Source organism: Pipistrellus kuhlii, unplaced genomic scaffold, assembly GCF_014108245.1.
Source record: "Pipistrellus kuhlii isolate mPipKuh1 unplaced genomic scaffold, mPipKuh1.p scaffold_m20_p_3, whole genome shotgun sequence".
NCBI lineage: Eukaryota > Metazoa > Chordata > Mammalia > Chiroptera > Vespertilionidae > Pipistrellus > Pipistrellus kuhlii.
Genome location: NW_023425529.1, coordinates 43,387,874 through 43,411,867, shown reverse-complemented (window position 1 = coordinate 43,411,867; position 23,994 = coordinate 43,387,874). Strand labels below are relative to the sequence as shown.

General features: G+C 45.0%; 1 protein-coding gene and 1 pseudogene across 5 annotated transcripts in view; one reads left to right on the top strand and one right to left on the bottom strand.

The window, feature by feature from the left end:
- Window positions 1-7,741: 7,741 nt before the first annotated feature.
- Window positions 7,742-11,124, bottom strand: LOC118729473 (annotated as a pseudogene).
- Window positions 11,125-17,435: 6,311 nt separating this feature from the next.
- Window positions 17,436-23,994, top strand: part of SLC11A2 (solute carrier family 11 member 2) — a 41,393-nt gene continuing 34,834 nt past the window's right edge. For 2 of the 5 annotated variants that reach the window (XR_004991381.2, XM_036457883.2), the window contains exon 1: window positions 17,436-17,647. Coding sequence is in view for 2 of the 5 variants with exons in the window: in XM_036457883.2 (XP_036313776.1) it covers window positions 17,602-17,647 (46 nt within the window). In the remaining 3 variants the exon portion in view is untranslated. Of the gene's footprint in view, window positions 17,648-18,797; window positions 18,971-22,815; window positions 22,840-23,994 lie in introns of those variants that run through there. The other 3 variants (XM_036457885.2, XM_036457884.2, XM_045587983.1) reach the window with 3 other exon arrangements.

The window sequence follows — 23,994 nt, the reverse complement described above, 5'->3', positions numbered from 1 at the left end:
ACTGGTTTGGCTCAGTGGATAGAGCATCGGCCTACAGGCTGAAAGGTCCAAGGTTCGATTCCAGTCAAGGGCATGTACCTTGGTTGCAGGCACATCCCCAGTAGGAGGTGTGCAGGAGGCAGCTGAGAGAAACATCGATGTCTCTCTCTCATTGATGTTTCTAACTCTCTATTCCTCTGCCTTCCTCTCTGTAAAAAAAAATCAATAAAATATTTTTAAAATACTTTAAAAAAAGAATACACTCCAGTCTGTTTACCTATTTGCTACTGATAGACATTTACATTGTTTTCATGTTTCATTATTATAAACACTACTTTGCAGGGAACATCCTCAAAGATGTCTCTTTGTTCTTAGGTATAAGAGTTTCTCTTAAGAAATAAGCAGTGTTTTCAAACTGTTTTTTAACCATAACTCATAGTAAACACACTTTATACCAAAACTCACTTCTTATAGTTTACATTCTGTTTCATTTTTGTAAAATGCTGTACATGACCCACTTGATTGATTTCAGGAGCCACCAGTGGATTGAAAAGCACACGGCTCTCAGGCCATAGACTCTGGAACAAAGGATGTGTGTGTGCTCACCTTGAACAAATAACAAGTTGCTCTCCAAAGCAGTTGTTACCAGTTTCACAGGATAAGAGAGTCCTAGTTTCTCTGCCCCCTCATGATGGGACAAAGGGGTGCTGATATAAATCTCACCGAGAGTAACCTCAGAGGGTGGTCGCATCATAAATTCCTAACTGGGAAAGTCATGAGCGTAGTTTTGCCCAGGCCTCTAACTTCTTTAGGGAAAGGTTTTTAAGTAGCTCTGCCCATTGTTCTGTGCATCTAGGCTAACCTTTTTAAAAATATAGATATTTTTACTGATTTCAGAAAGGAAAGGAAAGGGAGAGAGAGCTGTAGAAATATCAATGATGAGAATTATTGATTGGCTGCCCCCTGCACGCTCCCTACTGGGGATCAAGCCCACAATGTGGTCATGTGTCCTGACCTGTAATCTAACTGTGACCTCCTGGCTGAAACCGGTTTGGCTCAGTGGATAGAGCATTGGCCTGTGGACTGAAAGGTCCCAGGTTCCATTCCAGTCAAGGGCATGTACCTTGGTTGCGGGCACATCCCCAATAGAGGGTGTGCAAAAGGCAGCTGATCAATGTTTCTAACTCTCTATCCTTCTCCCTTCCTCTCTGTAAAAAAATCAATAAAATAAAAAAATAAAAAAATAACTGTGACCTCCTGGTTCATGGGTTGACACTCAGCAGCTGAGCCATACCAACTAGGCTTTAAGGTCCCTCTTTAATGCAAACAGGCATTTTTTAAAGTATTTGAGATCTTTGCTTCTGGAAATTATGGTCAGTTTGGCTCAAACTCAGGTTTGGATGTTTCTTATGTGGACTTCACCAAGACTTGAAGTGGTCAGATTTTTAATTTATTGCTAACCCAATAAATGTGAAATGAATCTCATTGTCTATTTTACTCTGTATTTCTCTGATTATGAGAGAAAGCTGATTTTTATATATATTACCGGTTATTTTAATTTCTTGTAATTCATACCTTTTGTTCATTTTTCTATTGGGCTGTTTATCTTCCTTATCATCAATTTGTAGGACTCCTTAATAGATGCCAAAAACACTCCTTTTATGATAAACCTGTTTGATGCAGATATCTACTCCCTGTCTTCCCATCTGTCACTTGTAATTTAACCTTGTTTAAGATGTTTTCTTGTAGTTTTGTTTATTTTAACTATATTTTTATTAATTTCAGGGAGGAAGGGAGGAGAGAGAGAAACATCAATGATGTTTCATTGATCGCTGTCTCCTGCATGCCCCCTACTGGGGATCGAGTCTGCAACCCCAGCACATGCCCTTGACTGGAAATCGAACCTGGGACCTTTCAGTCACACGCTGACACTATCCAAGCCAAACCATTTAGAGCTCATGTAGGAGTTTTTAATATTTGTTATACTAAATTTTATCAAAATTGTTCATTATGACTTCTGCTTTTTCATAATTTGCTTTAAGAAATTCTGCCTTAAGAGCATACGGAGCCCTGTCCGATTTGGCTCAGTGGATGGAGCGTTGGCTAGCGGACTAAGGGTTCCAGGTTTGATTCCAGTCAGGGGTATGTATTATACCTTGGTGGTTGGCTTGATCCCCAGTAGGCAGCTGATGGATTTTTATCATTGATGTTTCTAACTCTTCCTCTCCCCTCCTCTCTGTAAAATTCAATATATTTTTTAAAAGAGCATAAAGATATTCTATATTTTTTCAGATAATTTTGAAGTTCTTTTATAACTTTAGGTCTTTAATTCACAGGGAGTATGTTTCTGCCTATCCCTTTTCCACCTTCTGAATGTCAGGTGTCACTATTGGACTTTTCACCACGTTTCTTTCTGTAGTGGTTATCTTTGCAGTCTAGCCATTTACATCATCCCTGTGAGTCTTTTTCTTAAAAATATCAGAATGGGAATACAGATAAGGCCAAGGCTGAGAAAAGTAGCTCTTTGGAGGCCTGTAAGAAGAAACAGATGAGACCATAATCAATAAAATAAATAAATTATATATATATATAAAAGAAACAGATGGCGCCGAAACCGGTTTGGCTCAATGGATAGAGCATCGGCTTGGGGACTGAAAGGTCCTGGGTTCGATTCCGGTCAAGGGCATGTACCTTAGTTGCGGGCACATCCCCAGTAGGGGATGTGCAAGAGGCAGCTGATCGATGATTCTCTCATCGATGTTTCTAACTCTCTATCTCTCTCCCTTCCTCTCTGTACAAAATCAATAAAATATATTTTTTAAAAATTAAAAAAAAAAAAGAAGAAACAGATGGCAAAGATGAGGTAAAGGGAGTAATTGGAAGGAATCTCTGCAAAAGATGATACACAAGGGTTATTCACCCATCACACTCAGAACCTGGGGGCCCTAGTAGAATTGTCCTTGTGGGGAGAAAACGTGTTTCAGAGAGCTGGCCCTGAAAGGGAAGAGGTGCAGACTTCTGACAGCGTTTTTTAAAATCAGAGAGAGAGAGAGAGAGAAGAATCGGTTGCCTTCAGTATCTACCCCAAGTGGGGATCCAGCTGGGTATGTGCCCTGACTGAAGATGAACCCTTCAGTGCTCCTGACAATGCTAACCAACTGAGCCACACCGGCCAGGGCACACAGCTACTTTTTTTTTCTTTTTTTCTTTACACACCTACTTTTTCATTTTACCTCTCTGGCCTATCTGCAAGCCCTGTGAGCTTTTTCTGGATTGCACTAGAAGATGCACTGGAGTCATACAGAAGTTGGTGAATCTAAATGAGAACCCAGGTCTTCTGCTTCAGGTGAAAGGGTTCGGTGCCCTCCCCATCTTCTTCCTCACAGGCATGCATCTCCTGAACGCCGAGGACCTCGATAGACTTGTAATCAGGGCAGCAGTGGGCGGCAGCAGCTGGTCCCAAGCTAATCCGCCGAACCTGTCTCCAAGGCCCCCTTTTCTCTGGCTTCTCACTGAGCCAACGCTGCCCCACCTGGGCTCCCTCCTGGGGCTTCTTCTATCCTAAGCCCTTCTTTGTTTCCCTGTCCTCAGCTGTAATAAACGAACTCTTAAAAAAAAAAATTTTGAAAGGGTTCTGCTGCAGCCAGCTGAAGCCAGTTTGTGAGAGAAGACCTGCAAGAGGAGGTTATCACGTTTAGAGGAGCGGTATTCCAAATGACAACAGCCTTTGATATTTACTGTAATCATTGAAGTCATAATCAACATCAAAAGCCTTTATCAGCGCCGGTCTGCAATAGGCAATCAAGGAGGACACAACTGAGTTTAGAACGATTATTCATGCACAAGCCTGATAACTGACACCGTGAAAATTAATATAGATGAGCAAAGGACATATCTATTCGATAATAAAAAGGCAGACCAACCTAGCTACTGTGGACAGTAAAGAATTAATATCAAACACGTCAGAAGTCAATGCAATTCAACGATAAGGGGGGGCATCCCCGGGCGCAGAGCAGTGCCCAGCAGGGTTGGTTACCGGGATTCCAAGTTCAAGGAGCCCATTAGGGAGGGCGGGTCTCTTGCTTTCTGACTTCCTCCACTTTTTTTTCCAGCCTCCATACACACGCCCCACCCCGAACCTTTTCTCTTCCCGGCAACATGACCCTTGCCAGCGCTTGAGTTCAGAGGCGTTCTTACTTTGAGTCTGGCTCTGCCTACGGGACCTTTACCCAGCATCAGCAGGATCCACCCTCAGGAGCCCTTTTGTGCTGCCCGGCACGTCCACAGCAATTAGAGCCAGAGGACAGAGGTGAGGGAACTCCTGGAGAGATTCTCCCCACCCAGCGGTGGCAGGGTCACCTAGGGTCTCTGCCATCCGTCTTGATACTCACCGTGAGGCATGGCTCATTATCTAGCCAGCACCACTTACTGAACTTCTAGGCACATTTGCACATTCAGCAAGATTCATAAATGTTTACCTAGCTGAGTCAATATTAGAAAGACTTCAGCCCTAGAACATCGGCCTGCAGACTGAAGGGTCCCAGGTTCGATTCCTGCCAAGAGCACATGCCTGGGTTGTGGGCTCGATCCTCAGTAGGGGGTGTGCAGGAGGCAGCCGATCAATGATTCTCTCTCATCATTCATGTTTCAGTCTCTCTTCTGTCTCCCTCTCTGAAATCAATATATGTATATATATGTATATATTAATATACTGGTATGTATATATATATATATATATATATATATATATATACACACACACACACACACACACACACATATATACACATACCGGTATATATATGTATATATACTGGTGTATATATATGTATATATACTGGTGTGTGTGTATATATATATATATTTTTTTTTTATTTTTTTTTTAAGAGGTCTTTCCTAACCATCCCTTGTGAAATAGTCTTTATCTCTCATCTCTGGTTCTTGCTGGCCTTTATCTTGCTTTTCAAATTTATTTATTTATTTATTTATTTACTTAAAAATATATCTTATTGTTATTTATTTTTTTAAATCCTCACCTGAGGAGTGAGGATATTTTTCCATTGATTTTTTTAGGGAGAGTGAAAGGGATGGGGTAAGGGCAGGAGAGAGAGAAAACAAAACAAAAACCCAGAAACATCAATGTGGGAGAGAGAGAGAGAGAAACATCAGTGTGGTAGAGACACATAGATTGGTTGCCTCCACTTGTTCTCCAACTGGGGCCAGGGAATGAACCTGCAACCAAAGTATAATATGTCCCCTTGACCGGAACCAAACCCGGGACCCTTCAGTCCGCAGGCTGATGCTCTATTCTCTGAGCCAAACCGGTTTCGGCATTAAATTTATTTTTTAATAGAATTTATCACCCCCTAACATATACTTATTGACTTGTTTATTATTTGTCTCCCCTACAGAACCAGTTCTCTAAGAGCAGGAACTTTGTATGTCCTTGATCATTGCTATATTCCAGTGCCTCGAACACACCCTGGCATGCAGTAGGTGCTCAATGTTGTATTTATTAAATGAGTAAAATTAATGGAACAAACATATGGTGTGTTGTTGTTTTTTTAAACAGAAGAGAGTCAGAAACATCGATGAGAGAGAAACATTGATCAGCTGCCTCCTGCACACTCCCCACTGGGCATGCGCCCGCAACCAAAGCACATGCCCTTGACCATAATCAAACCCAGGACCCTTGAGTCCGCAGGTTGACACTCCATCCACTGAGCCAAACCGACCAGGCTGTCCGTGTGTTCTTATTCTTAATGTATGATGAATTTAAATAGAAGACTCGAAGATGTCTTTTTTATTTTATTTTATTTTTCGGTTACACTTGACATACAATATTTTATCAATTTTAGATGTATACCCCAGTAATTAGATATAATTTAAATGATAATCTCAAAAAATCTTATTCCCATCTGACACAGTACCTAGTTATTTGAATATTATTGACTACATTCCCTATGCTGTGCTTTATACCCTCTTGACTGTAACTACTAATTTATATTTCTAAATCCCTTTGCCTTTTTCATCCATTTTCCCAACCCTCCTCCCATCTGGCAACTGTCAAACTGTTCTCTGTATCTATAAGTCTATTTCTTCTTATTCATTTATTTATTTTTTAATATATTTTATTGATTTTTTACAGAGAGGAAGGGAGAGGGATAGAGAGTTAGAAACATCAATGAGAGAGAAACATCAACCAGCTGCCTCCTGTACATCCCGTACTGAGGATGTGCCTGCAACCAAGGCACATGCCCCTGACCAGAATTGAACCTGGGACCCTTCAGTCTGCAGGCCAATGCTCTATCCACTGAGCCAAACCGGTTTTGGCTTATTCATTTATTTTTATTTTTATTTTTTATTTTATTGTTACTTTTTTGTTTTGTTTTGTTTTTTAATTAAGTTTATTTTTAATTAAATTTATTGGTTAGTAAAATTATATAGGTTTCAGGTGTACAATTCTATGATACATTTTCTGTATATTGTATTGTGCATTCACCACCTCAAGTCAAGTCTCCTTCCATCACCACTTATTCTTACACCCTCTTATCCCATCCCCACCTCCGCCCATCCCCACCCTTGGGGCTTTTTTTATTTTACATTTAAAGCTAACTACTCAGGATTCTCTCAATCATTCATTTACAGATCTTTTTTTTTTAAATATATTTTATTGATTTTTTACAGAGAGGAAGGAAGAGGGATAGAAAGTTAGAAACATCGATGAGAGAGTAACATCGATCAGCTGCCTCTTGCACACCCAGGTACGAACCCGGGCCCCTTGAGTCCGCAGGCCGATGCTCTATCCATTCAGCGAGATCTTTTTTTTTTTTTTTTAATTCCTCCTTGCCCATAATCTTTCTAACTACTTCTTACATATAATGTATGTCTAAATCCTCTATAATATATGACATACCCCAATCAGTATTTTATCCTTCTTTTATGGTCCTGAAGTTTACATTCACTCAGTACACAAGGACCAAGCAGCATTACCAACCCTTTAGTTTGTATCTATTCTCCATCACTCGAGCAAAATTCCCACTTGTTACAAAGGAAATAAGAGAAAGCAACTCTTTAGAAATACAACAAAATGTCAGGAGTCAAGAGTCAGAGCCTTTTGCGATTACCCAAGTTTTATGTAATAAACGTTTCACTTTTCCAATGGAAAAAAAGGGTTTGAAAAAAAGTAAGCAGAACACCAAGGATAACAGCAAGAAAGTTAAGTTCTTAAAAACATCCACTTAATGGCCTGGCCAGCATGACTCAGTGGTTGAGCATCAACCTATGAACCAAGAGGTCACAGTGTTCAATTCCAGGCACATGCCCAGGTTGCAAGCTCCATCCCTAGTATGGGACGTGCAGGTGGCAATCAATGATTCTCTCTCATCATTGATGTTTCTATCTCTCTCTCCCTCTCCCTTCCTCTCTTAAATGAATAAAAAAAAAATATTATTTAAAACATCCACTTAACATTGCCAGTTGTCAGAAAGCAGGCTGAAAAATGATGGCAAAGCTTGGTGAGACACCAACTCTTGGGGGGAAAAAAACCACAGTATCCGTTACTACAGAACTTTTCTCTGCCTCATTACAGCCTCAATCTTTTCCAACTTTAATTTCCATAGTTTTATCACTTCAATCATTCCCTCTGCATTTCTTTCAGGCTCATTCTTCGCCTCTTTCTACATCGTGTAAATTCATTTTCTATACATTGTTTTCCCTTAAGCACAGTTCTGTCCTCCATCAATACTCCACATTCCTTTACACTAAGGTTCAATAGTTAAGACCCAATTATACTCCCATAAAGGACTGACCTGTTATATGATACCTGTGTTATTTGCCCAGAGCTTTTATTAAAGCTTTTATTATTCAGTATAATACCTCTCCTGTTCTTTCTAGTTCCTTCTCCCCTTCCCTAAAAGTCTTAAGAATTGTAAGTGGATTACCTTTTCAACACTTTCTTTTTCCTCTTGTGTGAGAAGTCATCCAAAATGGAAGTGGTGTGCTTGTAGCCGGCTATGATTTCCAACACCTGCTTAGCCTTTTCCAGAGGCTCTTCTTGTGTGTCCCTGGAGTGGGTCACTGGTTTATTCTCGTTGTTCTCTAGGCGAATGTGTCGCAGCTGGCTATTGGGAACGTCCTTCATAAAAAACCACCTGATGTCAAAGCGACCCTTCCATTTGTCCTGGGACCACACACCTGCACATGTGTTGTAGCCCACAGCAGATTTCATTTCCGCGACACCACCAAAGTGCCCACTGCCACTGCCACTGAAAAGTAAGTAAACGGGGCCTTTCCTGTTCATGGAGCGATAAGCAGCATCCAGTCTCGTGTTACCGTGCTCTGTGCTGCACCAGATATTATACTTAAGAGAACGGTGGATTTCGTCCTCAAGAGTAGCTCTTACTGATGAAAACCCGGCCATGTTTCAGATTCCAGCCAAAATCCTTAGGGTTATAGTTATTAATGGTCTGTAGCTTCTCCAACACCGGGTGAGGCTCTGAAGGAGTAGATCCAGATCCAGCCTGAAACGTCCTACTCCCTTACCATCCACCCCATTATGGCCAAACCCACCGCCACGGTTCCGAGGCGCTACCCAGCCGGTTGGCTGGGCTGCCTGTTGTTGGACGGAGAGCTGGGCAGGCTGTGGTGGAGGTGGGGGCAATGGCTGTGACTGACGCTTGAGCCACTGGTGGGCTCTTGTTAGCCTGTTGACCAACAGGCTGGGAGACCCCTGGGTTGGCTGCTGACCTATATTCCAAACCAAAGCCTGTGAGGACCCTTGTTATCCCAAGTTCCAATATCCATGTTATGCTTTATCGGGGGTGGTGGAAGACTTGACCCTGCAATGCCATTCTTTGTCTTCAGCTTAGGTTGCTGTTAGCAGGCTTGCTAGCAATATCAGCCCAAGAGGCTGGTTTTGGAGGAGCAACGGTAGCTGGAGGCAAACTATTAAAAGCCACAATGTTACTAGTAATGGACCCACTACAACAGCAGAGCCTACAGCTTTTGGAACATTGCTTGCAACTTCTGTGCTACTCAGCTTCAGTGCTGCCATCCCTTGGTCTATAGTATTCATGCCAGAAGCTTTATTGAGGGTCTCACTGGCGAAAGCAGACTGTCCATCAATCATGGCTCCACCTAAGGAACTAGGTGCATAAGCATAATTGCTACTATATCCTGAGCTCTGAGTAGACTGTCCCTGAGAACTGCTATTTCCCCAAGCTGAGAAGTCAATACCATTGGGAAAGAAACTAAAACCATGCTGACCAAGAAACGGAGTGCTACCACGGGCTCCTGGTTGTCCAAACATTGCATCTGGTAGGAAGTGAGGCGCTCCACTGGTCAGTTGTCCCTAAGAAGTTAGATAGGGGGTGGCTGTGTCACCCCCAGCAGCTTCACCCAAAGAATAGGAGAAGCCAATAGAGGAACTGTAGTAACTGGGTAGGTACCATGTTTCCCCGAAAATAAGACATCCTCCGAAAATAAGACCTACTTACAGGTTTCCTTCTGAGTGAAATATAAGGCATCCCCCCAAAAATAAGGCCCCCCTAGGCTAAACATGAGAGATTTGGTCCACTGATTCTGAAAGAAGTGGAGTCGCAAGAAATTCACCAGGAAATTCAGGAATTGGATTGTTATGATGATGTTCCAGAAGATGATGACATGATTGTCATTGAATAAATGAGTAAATTCTTGATACTGTAGGATTCACAGTTTGTCTGGTTTGTGTTGACAACTACCGTACTACTGTACCGTATACAGGTAATAAATTTCCTTTATTTTCATTTAACAATAAATGTGTACCGTATTCTTCTTCATGGAAAAATAAGACATCCCCTGAAAATAAGACCTAGTGCATCTTTGGGAGCAAAAATTAATATAAGACACTGTCTTATTTTCGGGGAAACGGGGTAGAAATCTGACATGGCAGTATATGCATTATTGGGCCTTGCCTGAGGACTCAACTAAGGTTCAAAATCATCATCATTTATGCTCTGGTTTCTCTTCAGACCGCATAAATCTTTCGCCTTTTACAAAATCATCATCATTTAATCCATCCTTTTGAGGTACGGATCCATTTTGTACTTTGTTTCCCTGACCTTCGGGTCTCTGCTCCAGGAGGCTGCTGGCCGACCTGGCTCTCGCATCCTCGCGGGCGGAGGCTGCGGCGGGCTCTCCCCAGAGCCATGAGCCTCAGCGGCGGGAGCAAGCGGCGCAGCAGCTTTTGTCCCTGACACTCTGGGCCTCAGCAGATGCTTATTTTGATTTTTAGATTCAATTGTTGATAGATATGTATTGCCATTTTATTGTTTGTGCTTTAAAATATTTTTTCTTAAAGAATACCCTTTAACATTTTATGTAATACTGGCTCAGTGGTGATGAAATCCTTTAGCTTTTTCTTGTCCGGGAAGCTCTTTTTCTGGCCTTCAATTCTAAATGATAGCTTTGCTGGGTAGAGTTATCTTAGTCATAGGTTCTTGCTATTCATCACTTTGAATATTTTTTGCCACTCCCTTCTGGCCTGCAAAGTTTCTGTTAAAAAATAAGCTGGCAGTCATATGGGTACTCCCTTGTAGGTAACTAACTGCATTTCTCTTGCTGCTTTTAAGATGTTCTCTTTGTCTTTAACCTTTGGCATTTTAATTATGATGTGTCTTGGTGTGGGCCTCTTTAGATTTATCTTGTTTGGGACTCTGTGTGCTTCCTGGACTTGTATGCCTATTTCTCTTATCAGATATGAAAAGTTTTCTGTCATTTTTTCAAATAGGTTTTCCATTTCTTTCACCTTCTGTTCTCCTTCCAGGACCCTCATGTTGTGAATGTTGTACATTTGAAGTTGCCCCAGAGGCTTCTTACACTATCTTTATATTTTTTAATTCTTTTTAATTTTTACTGTTCTGATTGGGTGTTTTTTGTTTGTTTGTTTGTTTGTTTGTTTGTTTCCTATTCCAAATCCCTAATTTGATTCTCAGTATCCTCTACTCTGTTGTTGATTTCCTGTAAATTATTCTTCATTTCAGTTAGTGTATACTTCATTTATGGCTGGTTCTTTTTTATGGTTCCTAAGTCCTTTTTCATGCTGTTGAAGTTCTCAATAAGTTTCTTGAAGTTCTCAGCAAGTTCCTTGAGCATCTCTAGAACCATTGTTTTGAACTCTGTATTGATAGTTTACTTGATTCCATTTCATTTAGTTCTTTTTCTGGAGATTTCTCCTGTTTTTTTTTCTGTTTTTTTTTTCTTTTTTAAAAATATATATTTTATTGATTTCTTACAGAGAGGAAGAGAGAGGGACAGAGAGTCAGAAACATCGATGAGAGAGAATCATTGGCCAGCTGCCCCCTGCGCACCCCCCACTGGGGATGTGCCCACAACCAAGGTACATGCCCTTGACCGGAATCAAACCCGGGACCTTTCAGTCTGCAGGCCGACGCTCTATCCACTGAGCCAAAACGGTTTCAGCTCTCCTGGATTTTTTTTCATTTGCAATATGTGTCTTTGCCTCCACATTGTGGCTACTCTGTGTTTGTTTCTGTGTATTAGGTAGAACTTCTATGTCTCCTGGACTTGGCAGAGTGGCCTTGTGTAGTAGGTGTCCTGTAGGGCCTAGTGGTGCAACCTCTCCAGTCACCCAAGGTGGGTGTTTCAGGTATGTCCCTGTGTGGGCTGTGTACACTGACCTGTCGTAGTTGAGCCATGATTGTTGTTGGCATCACTGAGGAGGATTGATTCCCAAGATAACTGGCTGTGAGGACCAGCTGCTACTACTATAGTAAAAGAGCTGCTGGGCAGGAGTTGACCCTAGGGAGCAGGATTTCCATGGGGCTTTGGTGTTCATGGAGTCCACCCCTTGAGTGTGTCGCTCGTGGAGGTGATGGGTTGTAACTGAGCATGGTCTGAAGCTGTCCACCAGGTCCACTGCTACTGGGGCCTCCGGGGAGGTGCAAAGTCAACCATTGTCTGTGCCCTGGCTGGGGCCACCCAGCACTAGCTACTGAGTGATCTATAGATGGCTGCTTGGAGGTGCCCAGGAGATGCCAGGCTGTGAACCAAGGTAGGCTGCGGCTAGTGCTGGGCCTGCGGCCACATAGTGAGAGGTACAGAACACATGGAGGCCAGCTGCTGCTTGTTTCAGAGATTTTAGGAAAGTCCCAAGCATGAGGCAAGAGAGGTGAGTTTATAGAAAAGCCACTGGAATGGCTTCAGTGAGCCTGCAAGTTGGGTGCAGACAGGGTCTCAGAATCATGAGGGTGGGGCAAACAGTGTGAGCCAGGTTGATAGACACTCAGATATTGTGCCCACCTGTCAGCCCTGTGGTGGAGAGGGTGCAGCAAAGGAACAATGGCCTCTGCCAGCACTTCTGTCCGGAAGAAAGCTGTCTTCCCCCCCAACTCTTGCCCTAGTGCCAGACAATTTAGTTCCTTCCTGTATACCCCCGGTTCCTTTCAAGTTGCTGCTCAATGCTGGAGCTCAGAGGGAGTGAGTCCAAGTCTGTGCATGGCCCTTTAGGAAGAAATGCCTGGGACTCCTGCTATCCTCTGTCTTTCTCAGCCTGATTCCCACCGGTTTTTGTAGCCTAAAGTTATGGGGACTTCTCCTGGCACTGGAACCCTGGGCTGAGGGGTCTGGTGGGGCAGAGATGACTTCTTCTCAGGGGGGATCTCCACAGCCAAAATATTTCTCCCAATTACAAAACACCAATGGCTCTGTGCCTCTGCCCCTCCTACCAGTCTCAATGTGGCTTTTTCTTTAATTCTTTAGGACTTCCATTCACCTAGATTTCAGGTGGTTCTGAATGATGGTTGTTCTGAAGATGAGTTGTTTGTTTTTTTTTAATATATTTTTATTGATTTCAGAGAGGAAGGGAGAGGAAGAGGGAGATAAAAACATCAATGATAAGAGAGAAGCATTGATTGGCTGCCTCCTGCATGCTCCACCCTGGGGATTTAGCCCACAACCGGGCATGTGCCCTGACTGGGAATCAAATCATGACCTCCTGGTTCATAGGTCAATGCTTAACCACTGAGCCATGCCAGCTGGGCGATTACTTGTATTTTTTTTAAATATATATATATTTTTTTTATTGATTTAAGAGAGGAAAGGAGAGGAAGAGAGAGAAATATTAATGATGAGAGGGAATCATTGATTGGCTTTCTCCTGCACACCCCACCCTGAGGACTTAACCCACAACCCAGGCATGTGCCCTTGACCGGAATCAAACCTGGGACCCTTGAGTCTGCAGACCGACGCTCTATACATACACTGAGCCAAACTGGCTAGGGTGATTAGTTGTATTTTTGATGTGGTGTGGGAGGATTCTAGCACCACGTTTACCTACATTGCCATCTTACCTGGAGGCCCAAGATGTCTTTCTAAATTAGTTTTGCTCAGCTTTAGAAACTTGGTAATTCTGAATCTCTGACTCTATCCCTCAAGAAAACTCCCCACCAACCTCTTTCCCCGTCCATTAACGGTAACCAAAACGTTGGCACATTATTTTACAGGCTCTTTGGGTGGCCCATGGACCATGGAAAACATCCTGTGACTACCCTGGGATCAACCAACAGACAAGAATCATGGGACCACTGACCTCATCCTCATTCCCAAGCTCCACACCCACCCGAGGCCCCTGCACAAGCCATCCCCAAGAACCCTTTGGAGAGCTTGGCTTCTCTTTTCTGGTAACTCCATTTAGCACGAGTTCTTTTCAGTAAACTCTATCTGCTTGACTTGGACTGAGTTCAGTGCTCACTTTTAGGACGTTGATGCTCAAGGTCCTGGCATTAAGGTCTGGTAACATTACTACGTGGCAATCAGGGGCCCAGAAGGCAGGAGTGGAGTGTGTATGTTGGGAGAAACTGCTGAGTAAAGCAAACTGTGAGGCTATGGCAGAGACTCACTATAAAATCCATTCTAGCTTTTGGAATTCTGAAACGAAAATAGGGCTTTTTCCTCCAACACCTCAGTTGGATGATTTCATCTAACTTCTCTCTTGTGAAGGGGGACAAATCGGTGGCCAGCCCAGTTTTGCCTTAGGACACTTGGCCAACAAGGATGAAAAGGATAGATAAAGTTGTTGTGATAGGACTTCTAGTCCTTGAGGGCACTCCAGACCAACGAGATCGTAATCTGGGGTCCTGGCAGATCTCTTCCTAGTTTCTTCCACTGACTGTTCTGTGTAGGAACCTGAGCCACTTGCTGGAAGCCTACCTACCTTGATTAATATGAATTAATTACTGCTTCCCCCCCCCCCCATTATAAGGTATTTATTTCTATCACATTTGTTTGCATATATTTTTATGGTACTAAGCAGATTTATTTTTTCTCCTTCATCTTCTTCCCTGTTAAGACCACCCCAAAATTCTACAAGTAAAGTTAAGGGGTTACATACTTTTTTTTTTTTTTAGTATATTTTTTATTGATTTTAGAAAGGAAGGGAGAGGAATAGAGAGACAGAAACATCAATGATGAAAGAGAATCATTGATCAACTGCCTCCTGCACATCCCTTAGCCAGAATTGAACCTGGGACCCTTCAGTCCGCAGGCCGATGCTCTATCCACTTAGCCAAACTGGCTAGGGCAGGGGTTACATACTTTAAAAATCTGATTAAGGGGTGGGAAAAAGAAAAACCACTATACATTTCTCTACTGGACAACTCCACCACAGACCTCAAAGTGAGAACTGCTCATGTTCTAGTCTCTAGAAACTATAAATACTGGATTTTCTCCTTTTTTTTTTGCCTTTGAGATTCTAGACAGATCTACGGAGAAAAGAACTCAAAATATATTTGCCCCCCACCTCTCACTAAAATCCTCCCCCCCAAGTTACACACCCAAACTGGACAGTCACAACTTATTCACTAAAATGCTTCATTACCCCAAGCTAAAAATAAAAAGTCTTAAAAAACAACTTGCCTTAATTTTGTCTCAAATTAATTTGTTTCCCTCAAATTGGTTAAAAGATAAAAATCATAAAACTTGCCATCTACGATTCCTCTGGGCATTGGAAATGTGTCCTCAAAGCTTCAGACAAGAAGCATGAGAAAATAAGCCTGGCCCTGGCCAAGTAGCTCATTTGGAGCATCTTCTGGACGCGCCAGTGTTGGGGGTTCAATTGAGTCAGGGTACATGCAAGGATCCATGAATGAGTGCATGGATGGATGGAGCAACAAATCGATATTTCTCTCTGTGTGTGTCTCTCCCTCTCAAATAAAATAAAATAAAATAAAATAAATTTTAAAAAGAGAATAAGCCTGCTGAAACCAGTTTGGCTCAGTGGCTAGAGCGTCGGCCTGCGGATTGAAAGGTCCCAGGTTCGATTCTGGTCAAGGGCATGTACCTTGGCTGTGGGCACATCCCCAGTAGCGGGGTGTGCAAGAGGCAGCTGATCAATGTTTCTCTCTCATCGATGTTTCTAGCTTTCTATCCCCCTCTCTTCCTCTCTGTAAAAAATCAATAAAATATATTTAAGAAAAAAAAGAATTAAAGGGAAAAAAAGACAATAAGCCTGGCCCTGCCTGGTGTGGCTCAGTGGATAGAGTGGAGGCCTGCTGACTGAAGGGTCCCGGGTTCAAATTCAGTCAAGGACACATGCCCGGGTTGTGGGCTCAATCCCCAGTAGGGGGTGTGCAGAAGGCAGCCAGTCAATGGTTCTCTCTCATCATTGATCTTTCTTATCTCTCTCTCCCTCTCCCTTCCTCTCTGAAATCAATTGAGCCCACAACCTGGGCATGTGTCCCTGATCAGAATCGAACCCATGAGTCTTCACTCCTCAGGACGATGCTCTATCCACTGAGCCAAAGTGGCCAGGGCAATAAAAAAATACTTTTAAAAAAGAAAAAGAAAAGAAGCCTGAAAAAGAGAAACCTATACCACCTGGAAGTCGGCCTACATTCCATAATAAAACCCTTCTGCTCAAGTACACAACTCCCCATTACCATTAGTAAAGTAAATATTACCATTCTCAAGTTACCAAAAACCAGGACACGGCCAGCCTCCCGGACTCTACCCCACCACCGGCTGCCTGCGTGTGGCCTTGCACGCTGGGACACTGCTCCAGCCTCTAGCCTCCACACCTAAGCGCATTTCCGTAAAACTACTCCTGACGCCAGCAACTCCTTCCTTCCAGCATCCCATCCCATTCTCCTTACCCCGCCCCAAAGCTTCTCCTCTCCAGCTCCGCCTCTCCAGCTGGTCTGTCTACTCAGTTACTTATTTGCCTGAGGCAGATTTTCCTCACCTTTAAATTCCTCCACATTGAGAAATTCTGGACTTCCTCTGCTGTTTTATTTTATTTATTTATTTATTTATTTATTTATTTATTTATTTAGTGTGTGTGTGTGTGTGTGTGTGTCTCCCCTCCCCTCTTCAAGGTACTTCCTTTTTCTCCTTTCTTCCTCCCTTCCTCCCATCCTCCCTCCCTTCTTCCCCTCTTTCTCAAAAGCCTTCATTATACCTGCTTGCTTGTTTCCTTCTTTTCTTTTCTTTTCTTTTTTTTTTTTTAATATTTATTAAGCTCTTTAACAATGTGCACACAGGTTTTGGAAAAGGTAGTGTTTTATATTTAGATATCTTTAATTTGTATTTTTTATGCTGACTTTAAAACTGTCATCTCTTTTTAAAAAGTTTATAACTTGTATATAGTAAACCAGAAAATGTTTACTGACCCTGTATTGTCAAACATCTCAAAAATGAGGAAGAAGAAATACAACATGGGAATATTTTAGGCAACACGCCCCCAAAATTCAGCAAAGTAAAATCAATAAGGTAATTTTAAAATTTGATTCTCCAATTAAATTAGCTCCATTTATTTATACCATTCTCAAAAGATTTCCGACATATACTCTAGATAGCTCTTAGTGCTTCACCTGTCATTAGTAAAACCCTAAAGTCCAGACTTGCATGCACTACAGCATGTAGCTGGTATCTTTTCTGGGAGCAAATTCAGTAATAGAGTATCTAACTGCCACACATGTTAAAACTTCTCTTTTCTTTCTTTCCTCAGTCACAGAGTCCTGGCTTTGTGCGGCTTTGTTGTCTGCCGTGAATCACTGATTGGACAAATGCCAGCAGGTCCTTAAAATCCCCAGGGATGGGCCGGTGGCATTTTCCCGCACACCCGGAGACTGCTCCTAATTGCATCAGGGCTCACGTACCCGCATGGAAAATACTTGTGTCCTGTCAAGCGTGGGGTTAATTGGTTTCAGGTTACATCTCCGGGGGGCAGAGTCCTCATGCACTTGCAGCCCCGGGTACAAGTGCCCCAACCAACTGGACTCCAGGAGGAGGGGCAACTCCTTCTACCTCACCCTTTCATACGCCGCTCCGTCTCCCGTCAGAGCGAACGGAGGAAATCTCAGATGACACGTTTTCAAGCTCAATTAATTGTTCATTAGTATCTAGGAGTGGCAGATAGATGGTGCTTCCCCTTTCATGGCAGGTCAAAGATGAAATTTGATTATGCTTTGAAGGATGTGGCTTGCCGCTTGACATTCCTTGCTGTGTCTTTATCAGTGTTGCGTTGCCCAGAGCAGCCTCCGTGCCGGTATTTAACCAAGGGAGGCACCCTTGTCTGCCTCTAGAGACTGGAGCTGGCGCTGCAGGGAGTCACACCCGCTCTGCACGATGAAGAAGCAGCGTAAGACGGAGGCAGCACCGACCTGTGAGCTAAGTAAGTAACTCCACAGCCGGGGACGTTGCCCAGCGGAGCCCACCTAGAAGGGCACGAGGATGGCTACAGCCATGTCGTTTTTCTAGTTGCAGCAGAGACTCCCAAAGGAAAGGCTCTGGTCTGGAGAGTCCCCAGGTGTGCTACAGAGAGATCCTCAGGACTAACTTGTGCATTTTCTTTCCTCTCCAGGAGAAAATCTGTGTGCAAACCAGCCTGTACCAGATAACTGACGATGCTCAGCCCAGTTTTCGGTCCCCGCGTTTTCTGCTTTGTACTTTATTTGGATTTTTCTTTGTCCACTCATCCTCCTCCTTCTCTCCTGTTGGACTCGACTTTTACAACTAGTAACATTTTCTCCCAGCAGTTGTAATGGGAGGGATTTTTGCTTTACCTCTCTAGGCTTATGAGTTGGTTAAATGAGCTTGGTTATCTTTGATATAAAAGGGAGGGGAGGGTGTCTACAAATGTTTCTATAGCTCTGAACGAGGAGAAAATTACTAGGGTGGTTTGTCAGACCATTGTTTTCTCCCCTCTGTTGCACCACTGGTCTGACTGCCATCTTCCAAGAAAGACTATAGAGTGAGGGTTCAGGCTGTGGGGCTGGAGTGGGGTCACTTTGGGGTAGGTGGAGATAAATCTCGGGGCAAGAAGCGAGGCAGACGGGTAGAATGGAGAGAAAGGATTCATTACCAAGGCTGGCGAGTAAGGCACCTGTGATGCGGTCGAACTGGTTGCACTGGCTGATGTTTCGCAGTTCCTCTCAGGTGTGAGGTGCTCTTGATAGGGCACAGATACTATGATGAGGCTCTGGGGGCGAGAGGACATGGTCTTTGCAGGTGGCTATACTTTATAGGGTGGAGCTGCACTTTGTAGGGCGGAGCTGTACTTTAGAAGGCGCGCCAGGTCTCCAGAAGAAACTGGCTGGTTGTCAGTAGCTAATATGAGGCCACAGCGGACTATTGCACAAAACTTACCTGTCTGCTGGGTGGGAGCCTCCAAACGCACCCTCTGGGGGCTGGACAGCTCTGGGGCGCAGCTCCGCCCCCACCGCTTGGGCCCCGCTCCCACCGCTTGGGCCCCGCCCCCACCGCTTGGGCTCCGCCCCCAGCCTGACCTCGGGGTGGGCGGGGCCTCGGGACCCGCAGTCCCGTTGCCACGCGCGCACGCCGCTACCGGGAAGACGGAGAGTCCAGCCAATGGGAATGTGCGGCTGACACCCCGTCGGCCAATGGCGGGGCGTGTAGCAGTCGGGCTGCCTGGCGCTGGTTCCAGGACTATGGAGCCCCGGGCGCGGGGACGGCTTGTCAGGTGGCCGCGGAGCTGGTAAGGCGAAGGGCAGGCGAGGTCAGGGGTCAAGCGGGCGCTCCGTGAGCCCCCGACGGGCCGGGCCCGGAGGGCGGGCGGCTCCGGGGCCCGCCGGGGGGAAGGCGCGGGGGCCAGTGCGGGGCCGCGAGGGCGGTGCGCGCCGCGGGGCCTGAGGCGCGGGGTCCAGACGGAGTCGCGGGGTTCCGAGGGAGAAGAGGGCGCCGGGGGTGGGGTTCGGGGAGGGCGGGAGCGAATACCCGGTTCCCGGGGCCTCGCCCCTCCTTGCCGCCCACGGCCCGGGAGGAACGGGCGAGCCCCGGGCGGGACCTGCCCCCGCGCTGGCGCCCGCGGTGGAGGGTGCGGGGAGCCGCTCCAGGCCGCGGAGCAGGCCGCCGGGCCCCGGGGGGGGGGGGGGGCCGCGGGGCGAGGAGGCTCCCTACCTCCAGAGCCGGGGTCCCGCTTCCCCCCGGGCTCCCCGCTTCCTCCCGGGCTCCCCGCTTCCTCCCGGGCTTCCCGCTTCCACACCAGTTCGTTTTGTGCGACCTACAAAGAGCGCCCTCCTGGGCGGGCCTGGCCAGGCCACTGCGCCCTGGCATGGACGGGCTGTCGGTGCCATTATTTTTTATTTATTTATTTTTTAAATTATTGATTTTTTTTACAGAGAGGAAGGGGGAGAAATAGTGAGCCAGAAACATCGATCAGCTGCCTCCTGCACACCCCCCACCGGGGATGCGCCCGCAACCAAGGCACATGCTCTTGCCCGGAATCGAACCCGGGACCTTTCAGTCCGCAGGCAGACGCTCTATCCACTGAGCCAAACCGGTCTCGGCAGTGGGTGCCATTATTGCCGTCCCGCTGTTGGGCTTCTCAGGAACCCGATTTCAAAGCTGACGCCCACTTTCTGTTCTGTCGCCTTTGGGTTGCCCTTCCCTTCTGGTTTCCCCAAGTCCCTGCCTCCTCCATCGGACACCCTGTGTGTCCAGGAGCATCGCCGGGGAAGGTTGAGGACCGGGCTGGAGTGTTGTGCGCGTGAAAAGATGATACTCAGAGGAGGGGTAGGGAATGGAAGGAACGCGGCCTCTCTGCAGGGTGGAAGGAAAGCAGCGGATCCTAAAGGAGGGCCCCGGGGCCGAGGCCTCCGCGGGTGCAGTGAGCGCGGGTGAGGCCGGTCCGCTGCGGGCCCCTGACTCCCGTGGAATCTGAAGCCCTGCCATCGCCTGTCTAAGGCGTCAGTTGCTTAGCTTCTTTGTTCTTGTTTCCGCATACTTAGGTGGGGGTGGATCGGGTCGGTTTGGTGGAGGTGTTGGTGAGGACTAAACGAGTTAATGCACACGAAGTGCTTAGAACTGTTTCTGGCACGTGGGAGTGTTGTTGTTTGTTTTTGTAAGAGAACTTTTATTGGATAAGTTACAGAGAAAGAAAAAGCAGTTCCTAGAAGAAACGGGGTTAGGAAACAAGTTCTAAAGGTAAAGGGAGGGCCCTTAGAGTTTAGGAGGTAATGGTCACACATCTGGGGATGGGGGGTGGGGGAGAGGAAAAGGGAAAGGACAGTGTGCTCCTGGAAGGGAGGCCTGGTTTTGTGTTTTTGTTTTGTTTTTACTATTCCCCACATGTGCCTTCTTTCCCCTTAAAAAGTCCAAACTTAACAGATCTGACCTCATTACTTAACCTTTGCTCCGAACCCTGTTAGCCTGTTGCCATTTCTGTCGATCTGAGTATACAGTATAAATTACCGGTTAACTAGAGGCTTTCTGCCAGGTGTTTATCTTACCATTAACTAAGGTTAGAAGCTATCACTAGACTAGGTCTGTGTGTGATAAGCTGCGTTGGGTAAATGAAACCTGAGACATTATTTGGCCGTACAGTTTTTCATTGAATAGCATTGCATTAGGAGAGGTTCCATAGTGTCGTCGTTAGCACTCTGGACTCTGAATGGCATTGCATTGACAGCCGTGGGGCCTTGGCACGGTTTGTTTTGGATCCAATACCAAAAAGGCCAGGGTTGCAGCATAACCCGATTCCTCATGTTTCTGGCATGGCCAAGTCGGGACTGGGGAGGGGAATTTCTGGGCAGCCTGGCAGCACTTCTCATTAATGAACAGGGAAGTGTGGTGTGAATCTAATGTTATTCCGCGGTCAGGAAATCAGCAGTGCCCCTTGGATTACTCTGAGCTACTAAGCGGCTTTGGTTTAGTTTTAACTCAGTGACATGAAAGTGAGAGGTTGCAGGGGTCCTCAAACTTTTTTTTTTTTTTTTTTTTTTTTTAAACATATTTTATTGATTTTGTACAGAGAGGAAGGGAGAGAGATAGAGAGTTAGAAACATCGATGAGAGAGAGAGTCATCGATCAGCTGCCTCTTGCACACCCCCTACTGGGGATATGCCCGCAACCAAGGTACATGCCCTTGACCGGAATCGAACCCGGGACCTTTCAGTCCCCAAGCCGACGCTCTATCCATTGAGCCAAACCGGTCTCGGCGGTCCTCAAACTTTTTAAAGTGGGGGCCAGATCACGGTCCCTCAGAGAGCTGGAGGGCCGGACTATATGAACTACTAATTCCTACTGTAACACCTTGGCTGCGCTCACTGCCCAAAAAACCTGGCGGGCCGCATGTGGCCCATGGGCCGTAGTTTGAAGACCCCTGGTAGAGAATAGTATCCACAAAGCAATAGGTTTTCTGTTGGACTTGTAGTGCTATGAGTTTGTGTGGGTGCTGTGCAATCAAAGACATCTTTATTTTCTGTCTCCTCGCCACGTTCCTAAATACAAATGTGAGATGACAGGGTTATGCCTTTTCTATGAGCTTCCAGTCCCTCTCAAATTCTCTTTGTGAGGCTCTAATGCACATGTGTCAAACACAAGGCCCGCGGGCCAAATCCGTCCCGCCAGGCCTTGCAACGTGGCCCGCACCGCGCTGTCATCACTGCACTCCGCTGCGTTTCCATCACAATGACAGTTTATGACTGTTCAGTAAACCATTCGGCCCGCGATTTAGGCTGGATTTTAGATTTTGGCCCCTTCTCTGATTGAGTTCGACACCCCTACTCTAATGGAAGGTTGTCTTGTCTTCCAATTCTTCTCTTCTAGGAAGCTGTTGTTTATGCATGTAGCCTTACTGGAAACTAGTGCAAAATGAGAAACTTTGAATTTACAGAAAAGAACATCACTTACTCCAGCGGTATGCTGGCCTGGTTTGGCTAAAATGCAGGTGTGATAAGTTTAGTTAGTTAGCTTTGCAATACTAAACTTAGACAGTTTAGTGATCCTTAGGGTTGAATGTTCGATGTTGGAGGAGTGAGAGTGGACGACATTGACATTGTCTTTGTAAAATCCCTTCATTTGTACTTGAATAAAGAGGAAAAGGAGTAACATCTTTAAAGAGCTGAGTGTTTGAGGTTGAAAGGGGAGCCTTTTGCCTCAATATTGTCATCTTTATTATCTGAGTCTCTGTGGTTTGAATAAAATATTTTGGAAAAGAAGGCTGGTAGCATTTGAATGTGTAGAATATAAGGAGTTAGAAGACCTAGACCCTTGCTTCACTCATTGTATGCCGTTTATTTTTAAAATAATTTACCCCACATATTTAGAACAATTAACAGTTATTGATCCTTGGAGACAAAAAAAAAAGAGCCCTTACAGGTACCATCAGGAATATCGTTGGTAAAATAAAACAATATATGTGTATATAGGCTATATTTATTTATTTACTTATTTGTTAAAAATATTTTTAAATGGGTTTTAGAGAGAGGGAGAGAGATTTATAACAGGTTGCCTCCTGCATGTCCCCTTCCAGTGATGAGCCTGAAAGCAGAAATCAAGCCAACAGCCTTTGGGTGCACAGGCTGATGCCCAATGCCTGAGCCATACCCGCCAGGGCATATACTGGTAAGCTATATTTTAATAAAATTAGAATCCTATATAATAAAAGGCTAATAGGCAAATCAACTGGTGGAAAGACCAGTAGCTATGATGTACATTGACCATTAGGGGGCAGATCCTCAACACAGGAGCTACCCCCTGGTGGTAGTGCGCTCCCATAGGGGGAGCGCCTCTCAGCCGGAAGCCGGGCTCATGGCTGGTGAGCCCAGGGGCGTTGGCGAGAGTCTCTGCTGCGTCTGTGGCAGCGCTAAGGATGTCTGACCGCGGTGTAGGTCCACTCCCCCACCCCCACCCCGAGTGCACGAATTTTGTGTACTGGGCCTCTAGTAGAATATAAAAGAGTTGGCAAGAGTGATAAAAATATATTTATTGTCTATTCCTCTTCCACTTTTAATTTAAGGTCAGAGTAACATTTTTTAGTGTGAGAACCAGTTTTCAGTGAAGACAAATTGTGAAGTTAGGGTTTTCAGTCTTTGTGCCTATTGCTACCCTGTTTCCCCAAAAATAAGACAGTGTCTTATATTAATTTTTTCTCCCAAAGTTGCACTAGGTCTTATTTTCAGGGGATGTCTTACCTTTCCATGCGCTAGGTCTTATTTTCGGGGAAACATGGTAGTAGGTAATTTTGTATGGGTTTTCTTTGTTTTAGCCCCACTTATCGCTGATACGCAAGTGTATGTTAAAACTTCAAGGTAATGCCCAGCTGGCGTGGCCCAGTGGTTGAGCGTCTACTTATGTACCAGGAAGTCATGGTTTGATTCCCAGTCAGGGTGCATGCCAGGGTTGCAGGCTTGATCCCCAGTGATGGCTGTGCAGAAGGCAGCTGGTCAGTGATTCTTTCTCATCATTGATGTTTCTATCTCTCTCACCTCTCCCTTCCTCTCTGAAATCAATACAAATATATTAGAAACAAACAAACAGAAAAAAAACTCCAAGGTAGTGAACGAAACCTACAAGTTAAAATTTTAACAGGTTCCAAAGAGCAAAAAGAGGCATGTATCAGGTTGGGGAATCTTGTATGTATCGTCTGTCTTTACACATAAATTTTCTTTGCTTTAAGAAAACAAACATTGAGGAAAATATTGACTTAAAATTGTCAAGTCCAGTCTACATCAGAGGGGCCAATACTGTCACTGGAATAAATGAATTGAATGTAATCTA